The sequence below is a fragment of the Leptodactylus fuscus genome, chromosome 5 (assembly GCF_031893055.1).
Source record: "Leptodactylus fuscus isolate aLepFus1 chromosome 5, aLepFus1.hap2, whole genome shotgun sequence".
In the NCBI taxonomy this organism is placed as follows: Eukaryota; Metazoa; Chordata; class Amphibia; order Anura; family Leptodactylidae; genus Leptodactylus; species Leptodactylus fuscus.
In genome coordinates, this window is record NC_134269.1 from 165,627,016 (window position 1) to 165,643,410 (window position 16,395).

The 16,395-nt window shown below is 42.0% G+C and overlaps 1 protein-coding gene across 1 annotated transcript; it reads left to right on the forward strand.

The window, feature by feature from the left end:
- The first annotated feature begins 5,963 nt into the window (after positions 1-5,963).
- IL17B (interleukin 17B) lies at positions 5,964-14,931 on the forward strand. The gene is made up of 3 exons (XM_075276360.1): positions 5,964-6,172; positions 9,115-9,434; positions 14,601-14,931. The coding sequence occupies exons 1-3, from the start codon at positions 6,152-6,154 to the stop codon at positions 14,854-14,856; spliced, it is 597 nt and encodes a 198-aa protein (XP_075132461.1). The 5' UTR covers positions 5,964-6,151; the 3' UTR covers positions 14,857-14,931.
- The last annotated feature ends 1,464 nt before the right edge of the window (positions 14,932-16,395 follow it).

Consider the following 16,395-nt stretch of genomic DNA (forward strand, 5'->3'; position numbering starts at 1 on the left):
TATGAGCCAGAACAGATGGTACTATGTAAAGGTGATTCCATTTTAAGTGCCCCTTAAATTTGGACCAATTTCCTAAGCTGGTGTTATAAGAATTTTAGTTTTGCTTGGGTTCTACAATATACAGTACATTTCCTGTTGTTAACTTTCAATGCATTTGAGTGTATCTCCAGTTTAAGTAAATCCGCCATATTAACTCATATATAACATATAAGACATAAGCAGCCTTTTTCCACGTTAGCTCAACTTCAATGAACTCTTCGTGTCACAAACAGCATCCAAAATATGTTCAAGCTGCTGGATAGTAACACCGACTACAGCCACGGGGCTACGCATGTGGACTAACTTTGACTGTTTCATATCATTACATTTAGTCTGTCTGTCTGTCTCATAGCTACAGTATACAGAATTTCTTAGCTATTCCATGGCAGGCAATTGTGTTATGGGTAGTATATACCCTACTCACCTGGGGAATTTTGGTTTGTGCAGTAGAAAATAATAAGATATAGGCCTCATATAGATACTGCATGTGCTGCCAAATGTTACCTCAGCTCGCTCTCTCTCTCTCTATAATTAGAATTCCAGTAATATATATGAATCCCACAGAAAAGAAACCCAGTATGCCTCTGGGAGGTTACAGTATTGGCAGCGCTGCACCTCTAATGAGGCGACTTCCTCAGGCGGCGCTATGCCGGGGGGCGGCCTTTTTACTGACCTAAGCCAGTCCAGGACAAGCTGCGTGTGAACTGTCCTGGACTGGCTTAGCGTTATGGCAGCCCGGCAGGGGAAGCGAGCGGTGGCTTGGGTCGGGCCTGTGGACGCAGCGCTGCTTTAACTCTCACCTATTAGCAGCAGCACTGCTCCAGCAACCGCCCCTCATCCCTAGCAGAGAGCAGGTCGTCTCCCTGTCTGCTCTCTGCATGCTAACGCCGCCCCCTCCTCCCCACACGCTGGGTGACGTGGCCACGTAATCAGGCCCGCACCCGACGTGTGCCTGTGCTCCTACGCGGTCTCACAAGACCGTTGCGCAGGCTGAAGATCAGACAGCAGTAAGTACGCTGTAGTGCTTACTGTAGTGCTCCTGTTAACCCCCAAATGCAAGAATTGCAAGTGGGTGGAAAGAAGAAAAACAGTCCTCAAGCCCAAGGAGGGGCCAGACAGACATTCAAAAGCCCCCCTCCCCCTTACCCAGCACCCCAAACCCCCCAGCACTCCAACCCTCCCCCCTTGTATTAATAATGCCCCTAACAGCCCTTATATAAATACTGCATATCATTAATACAAGGAGGGGGTTTATATAGGGACTTTTAGGGGCATTATTAATATAAGGGGGATATTATTAATATGGGGCACTATTTAAAGAGGACCTTTCATGAGTTGGGGCACATGCGTTTTTATATACCGCTGGAAAGCCGACAGTGCACTGAATTCAGCACACCGTCGGCTTTCCCATTCTGTGCCCCCAGTGAAGAGCTATCGATCCCGGTACCGTAGCTCTTCACAGTCAAAAGGGCATTTCTCACAGTCAGTCAGGAACATCCTTCTTCACAGCAGAGCCTATAGCGCTGTACTGTGAGAGTGGGGAGGAACGCCCCCTTCCCCTCATGATAATGCTCGCCCATAGACAAGTACTGGGGGGGCGTTCCTCCACGTTCCCACAGTACAGCGCTATAGGCGCTGCTGTGAGGAAGGACGTTCCTGACTGACTGTGAGAAATGCCCTTTTGACGGTGAAGAGCTACGGTACCGGCACCAATAGCTCTTCACTGGGGGCACAGAACGGGAAAGCCGACAGTGCGCTGAATTCAGTGCACTGTCGGCTTTCCAGCGGTATATACAGTTAGGGTCAGAAATATTTGGACAGTGACACAAGTTTTGTTATTTTAGCTGTTTACTTAAACATGTTCAGAAATACAATTATATATATATAATATGGGCTGAAAGTGCACACTCCCAGCTGCAATATGAGAGTTTCCACATCCAAATCGGAGAAAGGGTTTAGGAATCATAGCTCTGTAATGCATAGCCTCCTCTTTTTCAAGGGACCAAAAGTAATTGGACAATGGACTCTAAGGGCTGCAATTAACTCTGAAGGCGTCTCCCTCGTAAACCTGTAATCAATGAAGTAGTTAAAAGGTCTGGGGTTGATTCCAGGTGTGTGGTTTTGCATTTGGAAGCTGTTGCTGTGACCAGACAACATGCGCTCAAAGGAACTCTCAATTGAGGTGAAGCAGAACATCCTGAGGCTGAAAAAAAAGAAAAAATCCATCAGAGAGATAGCAGACATGCTTGGAGTAGCAAAATCAACAGTCGGGTACATTCTAAGAAAAAAGGAATTGACTGGTGAGCTTGGGAACTCAAAAAGGCCTGGGCGTCCACGGATGACAACAGTGGTGGATGATCACCGCATACTTTCTTTGGTCAAGAAGAACCCGTTCACAACATCAACTGAAGTCCAGAACACTCTCAGTGAAGTAGGTGTATCTGTCTCTAAGTCAACAGTAAAGAGAAGACTCCATGAAAGTAAATACAAAGGGTTCACATCTAGATGCAAACCATTCATCAATTCCAAAAATAGACAGGCCAGAGATAAATTTGCTGAAAAACACCTCAAGAAGCCAGCTCAGTTCTGGAAAAGTATTCTATGGACAGATGAGACAAAGATCAACCTGTACCAGAAAGATGGGAAGAAAAAAGTTTGGAGAAGAAAGGGAACGGCACATGATCCAAGGCACACCACATCCTCTGTAAAACATGGTGGAGGCAACGTGATGGCATGGGCATGCATGGCTTTCAATGGCACTGGGTCACTTGTGTTTATTGCTGGCATAACAGCAGACAAGAGTAGCCGGATGAATTCTGAAGTGTACCGGGATATACTTTCAGCCCAGATTCAGCCAAATGCTGCCAAGTTGATCGGACGGCGCTTCATAGTACAGATGGACAATGACCCCAAGCATACAGCCAAAGCTACCCAGGAGTTCATGAGTGCAAAAAAGTGGAACATTCTGCAATGGCCAAGTCAATCACCAGATCTTAACCCAATTGAGCATGCATTTCACTTGCTCAAATCCAGACTTAAGGCGGAAAGACCCACAAACAAGCAAGACCTGAAGGCTGCGGCTGTAAAGGCCTGGCAAAGCATTAAGAAGGAGGAAACCCAGCGTTTGGTGATGTCCATGGGTTCCAGACTTAAGGCAGTGATTGCCTCCAAAGGATTCGCAACAAAATATTGAAAATAAAAATATTTTGTTTGGGTTATGTTTATTTGTCCAATTACTTTTGAGCTCCTAAAATGTGGAGTGTTTGTAAAGAAATGTGTACAATTCCTACATTTTCTATCAGATATTTTTGTTCAACCCTTCAAATTAAACGTTACAATCTGCACTTGAATTCTGTTGTAGAGGTTTCATTTCAAAACCAATGTGGTGGCATGCAGAGCCCAACTCGCGAAAATTGTGTCACTGTCCAAATATTTCTGGCCCTAACTGTAAAACCGAATGTGCCCCAACTAATGAAAGGTCCTCTTTAAGGGGTTTTGTGTAGGTGAGGACAATAATGGTCAGGTGCCCGGAGAAGTGAGGAGTCAAAGATGTCTGTGTTGCAAACTTTACAGAGACAAATCACATGCTGAAAGAAGTGGTCATGGCGATCCAGAGGGAAGAGACGGGAAATGTGAGCGATTAGTCAGGGACGTCTCCGGTAAGTCACCACAAAATGTTACTCACTACTGTACCACTGTATTCACTGTAATGTTACCGCTAGCAGCCTCCCCCTTGCCCGGTATTCAGTCCGGCGGAGGGGGCGCCTTTCTGTCATCTGCCTCAGGCAGCAGAAAGGCTAGGTTCACCACTGAGTATTGGCCCATCCATGTCACTCTTAATCCTGTAACTCTCGGTTCACAAGTATAATGTCAGAATAACATATCTTCTTCCAATATTTCTTTGACACTTATTAGGCATGACATTCGTAGAGGAGTGTCAAGATATAAATGTGTGTAAAGTCCATATTTTTATACCATTCAGATTCTACTTGACAAACAGACATGGTAGCTGCCATGGCTAGATATCAGTAGCCACCACCTGAAAATAAAACAATTACCGTATTTTTCGGACTATAAGACGCACTTTCTTTCCCCAAAATTTTTGGGGAAAAGAAGGGTGCGTCTTATAGTCTGAAGGTGGCGCCTGGCATCCGCTGTAATAGAGAGGCGGAAGCCGGCAAGTGATAGACGCCATTACAGGTGCCGGGGCCTGAGACATCGCTGCGCTCCTCTGCCCTACATGAAGCCAGCAGCGGCAGGGGCTCCTCCGTCCCCCCGCTGCTGGCTTCATGAAGGGCAGAGGATCGTAGCGATGTCTCAGGCCCCGGCGTCTATCCCTCCCCGGCATCCGCCTCTCTAGTACAGCGGATGCCGGGTCAGTATCGGTGGCCCCTTCTCTCCCGGGGCCGGTCCCCACCGGCCCTGTACCTGTAAAGTTGCAGGCCGGCTCCTGCGCGGCGATATCGCAGAAGCCGACCTGTCCGGGTGACAGCCGGGAGCCTAATGAGGCTCCCCGGCCTGTCACTGCTGTATTAGTATTGCGGCTGGTCTCTATGATAATAATAATACTATTAATAATAGTATTATTATTACATTAATACAGTAGTACAGTAGTTATACAATAACTAATACTAATATACAGAATGTCCCATAGACGGCAATACAGTTGTATTGCCGTCTATGGGACTTGCGATCAAGTGACCGCAGGTTCAAGCCCCCGGGGGGGAATAAAATAGTAAAAAAAGAAAAAAAAAAAAAAAAGGTTTAAAAATATGAAATAAATAAAAGTTCTAAATCACCTCCTGTTTTTTTTTTTTTTCAATACAGGGTGATCTAAGCAATAGATATCCCCCAAAATGGTATAACTAAAAAGTACAGCTGACCCTGCAAAAAAAAAAAACGCTCTATGCATCCCCGTACAGCTGCAGGGTCACCTGTCAATGTGGCCTTGCAGCTGTTGCAAAACTACAACTCCCATATATTAAATATTTTACCAGTTTTTGCTTCAAAATTTTTTTCCCTATTTTCCTCCTCTAAAACCTAGGTGCGTCTTATAGTCCGAAAAATACGGTAAAACTGCTGAACATCCATGGACTAGACAAGAGATAGAGGTCTATATATAGGTACAGAAGAGGGACCAGGTAAAAAAGAAGCGGATGTAGACAGCAACAGTGTCTGCTGCAGCTAATAATACATATTTTTTTTATGTCACTTTCTATGAAGTCCAATATGATGGGGCTGCTGCTGCTTCTCATAGAGTGAAAGAGCTAGGGAGCAGAATCTCCTTTTCGCTCAATGGGCTCTCCATAGGAGACCATAGTACCTAGTCTCCATCCACATGCTCAGTTACAATAGCGCCTGCAGAAGAGAATCTGCTAAAAATGCAGAATATGAGAAATATAATGGCCAGAAATAGGATTAGGCTCACACACAGCAGTTTATCCTGAATTTAGGTATTGTTAGAAATGTTGTTAAAAATGCTTTTAATGAACTCGCGTGTAAGCACTAACACATTGTAGGGTACCAGCTGTGGTGGTATCAGCTACTGACGGATTCACATGCTATACACCCACTGCCAATACTGAACAAACACAGCACTACATTCTCACATAGACCATTTACAGGCCAACCATTAAGTTCATGCCTATTCCTAAATTAGCCACAGCCGTACAGAGGGTGAAAAGGGATACTCTGCCCTTTTCTGCAGCTGGTAATATTACATTTTCACAATTCTCCATTGATCTATTAAATGGGGGGATTCCATTCCAAAAGAAGTCTAAAGAACAAGCAAACAAACAGCAGATATCAGCCAGGTCTGTGTGCCGAGTGTGAGAACAGAGCCGCTGTGCACCGTGTTCCCAGTCTGCAAACACAGTCCCTGCATGTGGAGTCAGGGACACAAAACAAGAGGCACAGAACAGAAGGCGAAAGGGACAAGCTGGGCCTTTGTTAACATTGTACTCAGCACCTTTAGAAATCTAACTGTACATTGGATTGGGCCCAGCCCCACTGGAGACACTCAGAGTAGGTGCAGCCTGTGCCCCACTGACACTGGGGATAGTCCCTGAGGTTTGTTAAGGCTGCAGCTGCATTTGCTATTCCTCGCCACACAATGCTTGGCTCAAATAGACTGGTAAGTTCTCCAACAGACAAACACATAGATCAACACTATGTGATCACACTGCCTGGGTGCGTCTATGTCTTCTAGACAGACAAAGGGCATAAGATGTGCTTGTATGATATGGGTACTCCGTGGGCACAAACTGTTTATATGCATTGGGCAGCCAGTGGGCATGAGAATGGTTTCTGAGGTTTTTTGTTTGTCCCTTGCCGTAGTCATATGCTGTTAACCAAACGTGAAAATTAGTGTGACATTGAGGATATCTGCATGTCGTAACGTATGTTACATTTCTAGCCTTGTGTATGAACAGATGCTGTGGAGCACTTGATAGATGCGTTGTATGTTAGCAGTGGCAATGAGTTGTGCTTTAGCTATATGTGGGACTTTCTGCATACATTTGAAACATTCATTTCCAAGTCTGTTTTTCCTATTGGAAATAGTCTATATTTCTGAATACAATCAACTAAGAAGATATGTCCATTATAGGTGGTTAACTAATGTGTAGTCTGTAATATATGTTATACATCCCTTCTTATATCATATACCCCACAGCAGAATGTAATGTATACACGTCGTTATAGGATATAATAAATATAACACAATGTATAATCGGACGTATAAGACGTATGAGGTATTCAACTGCACTTTATAGTACACATAGTACATATGAGAGTATCTTGTAAGCATATATCTGACTGTAGCATGTACTATAGATTATACATCTGATAGCAGCCTGTAATACATATATACGCATCTGATTATACATACAGTATACACATGCTATTGAATTATCATATTATGTGAGGCTGTAACATTGTGTCTCTAAATAATCAATAATGCATCCAACTATAGTCTTAATAAATAAATCCATGCGTACAATGTATAACCTGTATTGCTTACGTGTTCTTAGCCTCTAATATATATGGTAGATTTGAGTTTAGGATGTAACAGCTTAAAAAACATCATTATAGTATGTAATACATAATGCACTGTCAAGTATAACCTATAATACAACAAACCAGAAATTCAGAAATATATGTATTTGTAACATAAAAAAACAAAAAACTTGATAGTAGCCTCTAATGCCAATAATATTACGACCAAATTGTTACCTGTAATTCCAAGAGGACACATGTAATGCCTACAACATATCCAATGCAGCATGTAACTAAATATAATACAACTTATTGTTTCATTTTTTTAGGTTTGTGTAAAGATATTCTATATAAACTTCCTGCTAGTCACTATATTATAACAGAGTATAGAGCTAATTATTTGCACACAGCTGTATACAGCTTCTGGCTCTGTACACTGTAGAGGTGGCTTTGGCAAACAGTAGCTCGTCACATGAATAGGAGCAGTATACCTTGTATGTGGTTTCTGGCAGCCAAAATCAGTGCGGGGTCCAGGGGTTAGACCCCACTGATCTGATACCAATAACTTATACTGTGTCACTTGTATCCATTACCCATAGGTTTCAGGTAACCCCTTTAAACCTTACATCCACTGGAAGTCATTCTTCACTCCTAGTATGTTCAAGCAGTCATATGGAAGTACTCAGACAGCAGCGAGTCTGACAAGACTAAGAAATGCTGTGTGTTGTGTTTTTCAGCTGTTCATATCTGGAGGATGTTTATAGGAAAATGTCACTTGTTAGTGTATCGTACCTGGAGTCTGTCCTTTTTCCTGCCCAGTCATATTCATTTACACCTGAGTGCAGGAAAGGATAAAAATTGGACCATGACCCCCTTGTCAGCTCCAAATCTGGTGTATCAGGAGTGTTTGGATGGAAATTCAACTTTTCTTCGCACTAAACTAATGACTTGAACATAGAATGGTTTTAAAAACTTAGGAAAAATTTTACCATGAAAAATTAACCTTAAAGTGTTAAAGTGGAAGAAAACCCTTTGATCAATAAATGAATTATCCATTATATTCGTTATTAATTCGTGTGAACCAATAGTAGGTCATCTAGCGCAGCTAAATAATATCATATAAACTACCTGGACTGTGGAGTCGGAGTCATGGATTTGGGTCGGGAGCAATTTTAGCTGGAGTTGGAAAAAGTTACTGATTCTGGCTCCAAAAAATTAGTAATTATTTTTAATTACAAGATACAATTATTAATATTGTATATAGTTTATTACATATTTACTTTCATAAGAATTAAAGCTATCTTTTTATGAATTCTAACGGCTTCTGATAGATCATGACAGTCAGCCATTTGTGAAGGAGTCAGAGCAGGAGGCGGAGTCCAGCTATGGCCTACCGGCTCCACAGCCCTGTATTATATAAAATGTGGCCTTCCACTTTATACCATATAGTTTTTTGGTTTTTAAGCAGTCCTTATTTAAAATTTTGTGCTAATTAATTTCTTAATATATAAAGGATATAGTGATGCTGGGGCTCAGAGGTACAATACTATTATTTGTATTATAAATGAAGCAATTCAATTACTATGGCCCAAAACCCTTCACTATAAAAGTTTTACATAATCTGCTTTGTTAGGGTAAAATGGACTGATGCTCATAGAGGTGTCAGATTGCAGCTTTACATAGAAGTCTATGGAGAAGAAGCAAACAGAGATGAGACCAGAAGTGGCTTATTTACATTAATTTGCTTCAGAGATCTTCTACAATATCCTAGAGAGAGAAAGACAGAACGAAAAGAGCAGATTCTCCTCTACTTTCTGTGTGCAGTCTATAGGAGTCATCACAGATAGCTAATCTTCACTCATCATCTCAGCAAGAACTGACAACTAGAGACTGCAGATAAACAAAACAGCATTAAATATAAAATATAATTCATATAATGGACAGAAATAGTTCTTCTTTATGCAAAGTCTGCAGATAGATTAAGTAAGCTTTAGCAGTCTAGTAAAGCCAAATATGTTAACATGTGAATACTGGAAAATGTTGTATCATTTACTGATGAACGTTTGTCTACCTTCATAGCTGCTTTTGTATGCCAGTTCTCTCCTCCTTGTCCATGTCCTCAGCTCAGACACACCAAAGTCTTCTAAAAACAGGAAAAAAGCCAAAGGAAAGGAAAACCCTCAAGACAAAGGCCGTGGGAAGACATCTCCAGACCCTGTGCTGGGAGTAAATTCTTTTGCTCCTTCACAGAGTTTCAGTTTAGTGGAGGAATATGAACAAAGTTTAATGGAGATGGTGCACCAGCTACACAATGGCTCCGAATCTTCTGGTGGAAAATGTGAAGTGAACTTGAGGCTTTGGCTTTCTAATAGAAGAAGTTTATCTCCTTGGGCTTACAGGTAATGTTTCCCATTACTAACCAATATGTTGCCACAAATGCCAATGACGCAAAATGAGTAAAAGTGTAATACACTGCTCAAAAAAATAAAGAGAACACTCAAAAAACTCATCCTAGATCTCAATGAATGACATATTCTCATTGAATACTTTGTTCTGTACAAAGTTGAATGCGATGACAACAAAATCACACAAAAATCATCAATGGAAATCACATTTATTAACCAATAGAGGCCTGGATTTGGAGTCACCCCCAAATCAAAGTGGAATAACACACTACAAGCTGATCCAACTTTGATGTAATGTCCTTAAAACATGTCAAAATAAGGCTCAGTAGGGGCAACACGGTGACTCAGTGGTTAGCACTGCAGCCTTGCAGCGCTGGAGTCCTGGGTTCGAATCCTGCAAGGAGTTTGTATGTTCTCCCCGTGTTTGCATGGATTTCCTCCCATTCTACAAAGACATACTGATAGGATAAAAAAAATGTACAATGTGATCCTTATATGGGGCTCACAATCTACATTTAAAAAAAAAAAAATGAGGCTCAGTAGTGTGTGTGGCCTCCACTTGCCTGTATGACCTCCCTACAACAACTGGGCATGCCCCTGATGAGGTTGCGGATGGTCTCCTGAGGGATCTCCACCCAGACCTGGACTAAAGCATCTGCCAACTCCTGGACAGTCTGTGGTGCAACGTGGCATTGGTGGATGGAGCGAGATATGATGTCCCAGATGTGCACAATCGGATTCAGGTCTGGGGAACGGGCGGATCAGTCCATAGCTTCAAAGCCTTCATCTTGCAGGAACTGCTGACACTCCAACCACATGAGGTCTGGCATTGTCCGACATTAGGAGGAACCCAGGGCCAACCACACCAATGGTCTAACCAGGGGTCTGAGGCTCTCATCTCTGTACGTAATGGCAGTCAGGCTACCTCTGGCGAGCACATGGAGGGCCTGTGCGGCCCTCCAAAGAAATGCCACCCCACACCATTACTAACCCACTGCCAAATCGGTTATGCTAAAGGATGTTGCAGGCAGCAGATCACTCTCCACGGCGTCTCTGACTGTCACATATGCTTAGTGTGAACCTGCTTTCATCTGTGAAGAGCACAGGGCGCTAGTGGCGAAGTTGTCAATCCCGGTGTTCTGTGGCAAATGCCAAGCATTCTGCACGTTGTTGGGCTGTGAGCACAACCCCCATCTGTGGGCCCTTATTCCATCCTCATGGAGTCGATTTCTAACCATTTGTGCAAACACATGAACATTTGTGGCCTACTGGAGGTCATTTTGCAGGGCTCTGGTAGTTCTCCTCCTGTTCCTCCTTGCACAAAGCCGGAGGTAGTGGTCCTGCTGCTGGGTTGTTGCCCTCCTACAGCCGCCTCCACATCTCCTGGTGTACAGGCCTATGTCCTGGCAGCGCCTCCAGCATGTCACGTTGCACCACAGACTGTCCAGGAGGTGGCTGATGCTTTAGTCCAGGTCTGGGTGGAGATCCCTCAGGAGACCATCCGCAACCTCTTCAGGAGCATGCCCAGGTGTTGTAGGGAGGTCATACAGGAACGTGGAGGCCACACACACTACTGAGCCTCATTTTGACATGTTTTAAAAACATTATATCAAAGTTGGAGCAGCCTGTAGTGTGTTTTTTCACTTTAATGTTGGGGGTGACTCCAAATCCAGGCCTCCATCGGTTAATAAATTGGATTCCCATTGATTATTTTTGTGTAATTTTGTTGTCATCACATTCAACTTTGAACAGAACAAAGTATTCAATGACAATATTTCATTCTTTCAGATCTAGGAGGTGTTAATTGTTTAATCTTTATTTTTTTGAGCAATGTATATAAATATAATTTACAGAAAGCTTATCGTAGATACAGTATATATATACCTATTATAAGTACAGTGAGCCTCTTACTAATACGAGTTCATTATAGGTGCCATTTAGTATCTCCACCATCGACCTTGCGGTGTACTCATTTTTCTTATCAATCCAACAATCTAAAATCCCTCTCAGATGCTTTTCACCACCTTGGGTTATTTTAGTCACTTTCTTCTCTCTCCAAGTTTCGCGCACACTTTTCCTCTATTCTCTATGCCCTTTATCTTCTGCCAGCCGGCACAGAACATGTCAGGACTTTGCTCACATTCATTTTTCAAGTAGCCGGGTCACTTACTAAATGAGGTGCTTGGAAACCCTCAGCTTCAGCCTGAGCAATGGTAAGATAATGTACTTTGTACTTTAGAAATGCGTTTGTCTGCGTTGAGTGCTGTCTCACAACCTTATTTGCTAACTGTGGTCTTCCACTATTGAAGTAAATGACAAACAAACACAAGTATAGAATCTAAAGCTACTTCAGGAGAATGACGTATTGTAGGGAACATAAATCAGGAGTCTAATAGCTGAAGGTTGTTGTTATAAAGCAGCTAAAGACATTATGTCATCGTGTAGCTCTTAGTAAATTATTTATGACAGGGGTTAGATACCTCATATAGTAACATAAAAGAACACAAGACATGCCCCATCTTTGTAATTTATAGGCTCATACCCTGAGGGGGGCAATGACTGCCAGGTGATACCAAGGGGAGATTGTTTGCTCACATGGCAGAAAACCTGGTAGACATAAACAAGCCCAATCATTCTTGTCTTTTCCCGTAATATCATAAGAATAAAAAATCCTAGTAGAGTTGATTACGATATCAAAGATATTTTTATTGTAATTCAAATTGCACTGTGCCACACATGGCTATACAGAGTACACACAGACCGCCACCAACGGTACCCGCCCGGGGCCACGCATTTACGGACAACAACGCCGCAGACCAACAGAAGGCCACTACAGCTGACCACCTCCCTATTCCAACCTCTACAGCAATCACCTGTCACAGTTGACAGGCCACACTCGGATTTCTTCCATCAGAGAAGGGCAATTACAGTCCATTGAAAGAATATCCACTTCCTATTATACGCCTGTTGTAGGAAACCTGATGCAGCGGACAAGTCCGTGCTACAAAGGAAATAACCTTGACTGTACGTCACAACTACAGAAAACCTTGACGCAATCACGGTCATACACCTCATTTAACCTAACAGGACACTAACAGGAAGGGGTCTATATCTTACCAATCTGGTGCCTACATTGGGCTCCGACTCACACAACGAGCATGAGGAAGGCAGATTTTGCCGAAACGTTGCTCTTGTATACTCTGTATAGCCACGTGTGGCACAGTGCAATTTGAATTACAATAAAAATATCTTTGATATCGTAATCAACTGTACTAGGATTTTTTGTTCTTATGTATGATCTGGGTTGGGACCCTATCCTGTAGATTTACTTGGGTGCCGGTCACACCCTTATTTAAATATTTTTCCCGTAATATCAGAGATATTATTGTGGACCGTACTCATAATACGGTATATATTCCAAAGAGAGGGGCTGTTCACACATCGGACTGATTTTACTCTGATTTGGAGGCTGATTCCATCCCTATATCAGCGGCAGATTTTGCCCAGATCTCTCAGTGTTGTCAATTGGAGGCAAAGATCGCAACAGAATGCTTGATCTTGTCGCGGCTGATTTAGCTGTAAAGTTTGTGGCTTGAGACTCTTCCTGGATTAGGCCCATTCATCTGCGTCTAATCTGCGGCAATAGGCCGTAGCGAACCGTCGTCCGGAAATGAAGAGGGGCAGAGCTTTTGCATTCTATTGTGCCTTTCCGCTTTCCAGATGAATGGACCTAAATCGGGGGAATATCGAGCTTTGGAATCCACGGCAAAATTGAGCTGTATGTTTATTTTTTTTTTCAGTGTCCTTCTACATTCTCTACCTCCTATTGAAAGCAATGGGAAGCAGAATCGGAGCAGAAACTGGCGCTGATTTGGGGAAACTAGGATATATAACTTTGTAATATATCTTATTAAAGAAAAATGCTTTACCAAATTATCACTTTCCCTCTCCCTAGACTTCTATTGTTAAAGGGGTTATCCAGCATTTCAAAGACTATACTTTTGTCCAGTGTTCAAAGACTGTACTTTTGATATCTGGAGGCAATATAGACTTGTATGGGACAACTGCTGTAGTACTAACAGCCAGAAACTGGATAGCCCCTTTAAAGAGAACCTCTCTACCTTCTCCAAATCCAGTCTTTGGACTTTTTTCTAAAGGCCCTCACTATTCCGAGCAACCAAAAACTAAATTTTTTAATGTTACCTTTTTTGTTTTCACAGCGATCACTATACAGTAAAAATGTATGTAATGTATGTAATGCTATATTCTGTGGCTCAGCATGATCACAGCGATATCAAATTGATATACTTTATAAAAAAAAAAAAGAAAAAAAAAAAAGATTTTGAATGTCACATTGTGCCTCCCATAACTTTTTTTTTTTTTTTTTTTTTTAAATATTTTGCATAGATCCCTTTGTAAGATCCCTTTTTGTGTGCTGAGAAATCATTTTTATTGATACAACTTTGGGAAATGTGTGTTTTGTTCACTTTTCAGTTCAATTTTTTTTGGGTCAGGGGCCAAACGGCGAAAAAGGTTTAGATTTTTTTTTTCCTGCTACCTTGTTCACCATGTGGGATAAATATTATATTTTCAAGGTTTGAGCAATTTTTGGATGTGGGGATTTTATTTTTATGATTTTTTGCATTTCTTTAAATCTTTTTTCCTTAATCTTTACTTTTAGACCCCCCCCCTAGGATGTTTGAGCACTACACTATCTGACCACCCATAGAATTCATTATAATGTTAAAACCATATATTGCGGAATATATTGTAAAATTTCTGCATTTCTATTACATCCTGTCTAATGACAATAGGTATCCAGCTGTCATAGCAAAAGATCATTGTTCCCTGATAATGTTTGGGGGGAGGATGGCGATCCATTCTAATATACGGTTTAAATACCACAGTTGTAAGTGACCACAGCATCTAAAGGGTTAACAGCTGCAATCGGTGTAGGCACCATTCAATATTGTATTACACCCCTTATGGCAAAGCTATATGTATGCTTATGACATTAGTAAAATGTGCCTGCCTGCTTTATTCCAGACACAATACAAGGGCTATGTTGGGTGTTGCAGCCCAGTCTCTTAAGCTTTGAGCACTTGTCATCTTCATTAGGTTTCATTGGTAGTCATAGTATATTGGTTTGTCTCCTTCCAGTATAAACCATGATGAGAACCGCATCCCAGTCGACATACCAGAAGCTCGCTGTCTTTGCTCTGGCTGCATCAATCCTTTTACCATGCAGGAAGACCTGAGCATGTCCAGTATCCCCATCTACAGCAAGATCCCTGTACGCAGGCGATTTTGCGAGACCAGCTCACCAGGATTAAGGGGAAGGAGAAGAAAGAAGTGCCACAAAGAATACACTGCAGTCATGGAGAATATAGCTGTCGGCTGTACCTGTATCTTCTGAAGACAGTGCTGCTTCCTTTCATCTGCTTAAACCTTCATTCCTGTCCACATAATACAATAAGAAGTGTGAAACTAAAGGCAGAACACATACCCACGCTGTAGCCTTCCCTCTGCACAATGTATAACTCTTTTTCTATTTATTTCACTCCACACCACCAATTCTCATCACAAATTCTAATTGTCGCTAATAGAATTTGGAACAACATATATACTAACAAAAATAATAACTCAATTGTAAATGAAGTATGATTTATGAATATCCTTTTATATATCAATACCACTTGCTAATCTCACACAGTCCTTTTAACATCCTTATGCTATATTATTACGCAATATGAATAGCATATTGTATAGTAAGGTATAATGTGCTTCATATGTGCACCATTCAGTCAGGTCTGAGCCTCTGTTATACTGTTTTATCATTGTATCAGATTGTTGAAAACCAATATGTCCGACTAGAAGGACTGAGCAATGCAATGATGTATAAACACGTCACATGAAGGTAGCCCGACGCTGACATTGCATCCTAGGTACATATCTGCAAAAATCCATATTATGGTTATGTCTATGGGCTATAATGTGAGATCCCAAAGAGGAATACAAGTATTTGGATCAATACATCATATTGCCTTATTATTTAATATTAAAGAATCTTTGTGAACAAGCTGACACTAGATATAGATTTACTATCCAACACAATTCATAGAGAATCATGCCTGAATATGGTTTTAGCTTGTGCCCCATATAAATAAAGGGATGGTTCAGCAATTATACAACCAGAGCATTTTATGACCATTTAGTGGGACTCTTGCTACTCATCTAGGTTTTTGGTGCCATCCATAAAGAATGTACCATATATACTCGAGTATAAGTCGACCCGAATATAGGCCAACCCCCCTAATGTTACCACAAAAAAATGAGGAAAACTTATTGACTCGAGTATAAACCGAGGGGGGAAAATACATGACATTCTGTTTGTGCTCATGTTAATCCTAGTCGGCTTCAGGCCTATATGGTAATATCCCAGAATTCACGTGGTCTGGGATATTACCATATAGGCCCAAAGCCTGTGGTAGTAGTAATAGCCTGTTACCGCTAGCACAGGCTTTGGGCCTGTATGACAACAGGCTGCTACTGCTACCATAATGCTTTGGTCCTGTATGATCATATAGGCCCAAAGCCTTATGGTAGCAGTAGCAGCCTGTTGCCGTACAGGCCCAAAGCCTGTGCTAGCGGTAACAGGCTATTACTACTGCCACAGGCTTTGGGCCTATATGGTAATATCCCAGACCACGTGACATCTGGGATTTTACCATATAGGCCTGAAGCCGGCTAGGATTAACATCGGATCCCAGAGAGGTGAGTAAAACTGTTTATTACTTTCTCTCACCTCCCCTGGGTCTCCGATTATTATACTCGGGGGTCTGCTGAGCCGAGTCAATACGGTTGAGTCAATTACTGTATTGACTCGAGTGGCATTTTCACTGGTCCGCAGTAAAAGACATCTGTTGGAGGCCGGTGGAACAGCGCTGTCTCCAGG

Excerpts from the sequence above, each read along its gene's own strand:
- IL17B (XM_075276360.1), top strand. The coding sequence starts at position 6,152 with ATGCTTGGCTCAAATAGACTG. Across the intron at positions 6,173-9,114 it reads TGCTTGGCTCAAATAGACTG|CTGCTTTTGTATGCCAGTTC; the intron begins GTAAGTTCTCCA and ends CTACCTTCATAG. Across the intron at positions 9,435-14,600 it reads TTATCTCCTTGGGCTTACAG|TATAAACCATGATGAGAACC; the intron begins GTAATGTTTCCC and ends GTCTCCTTCCAG.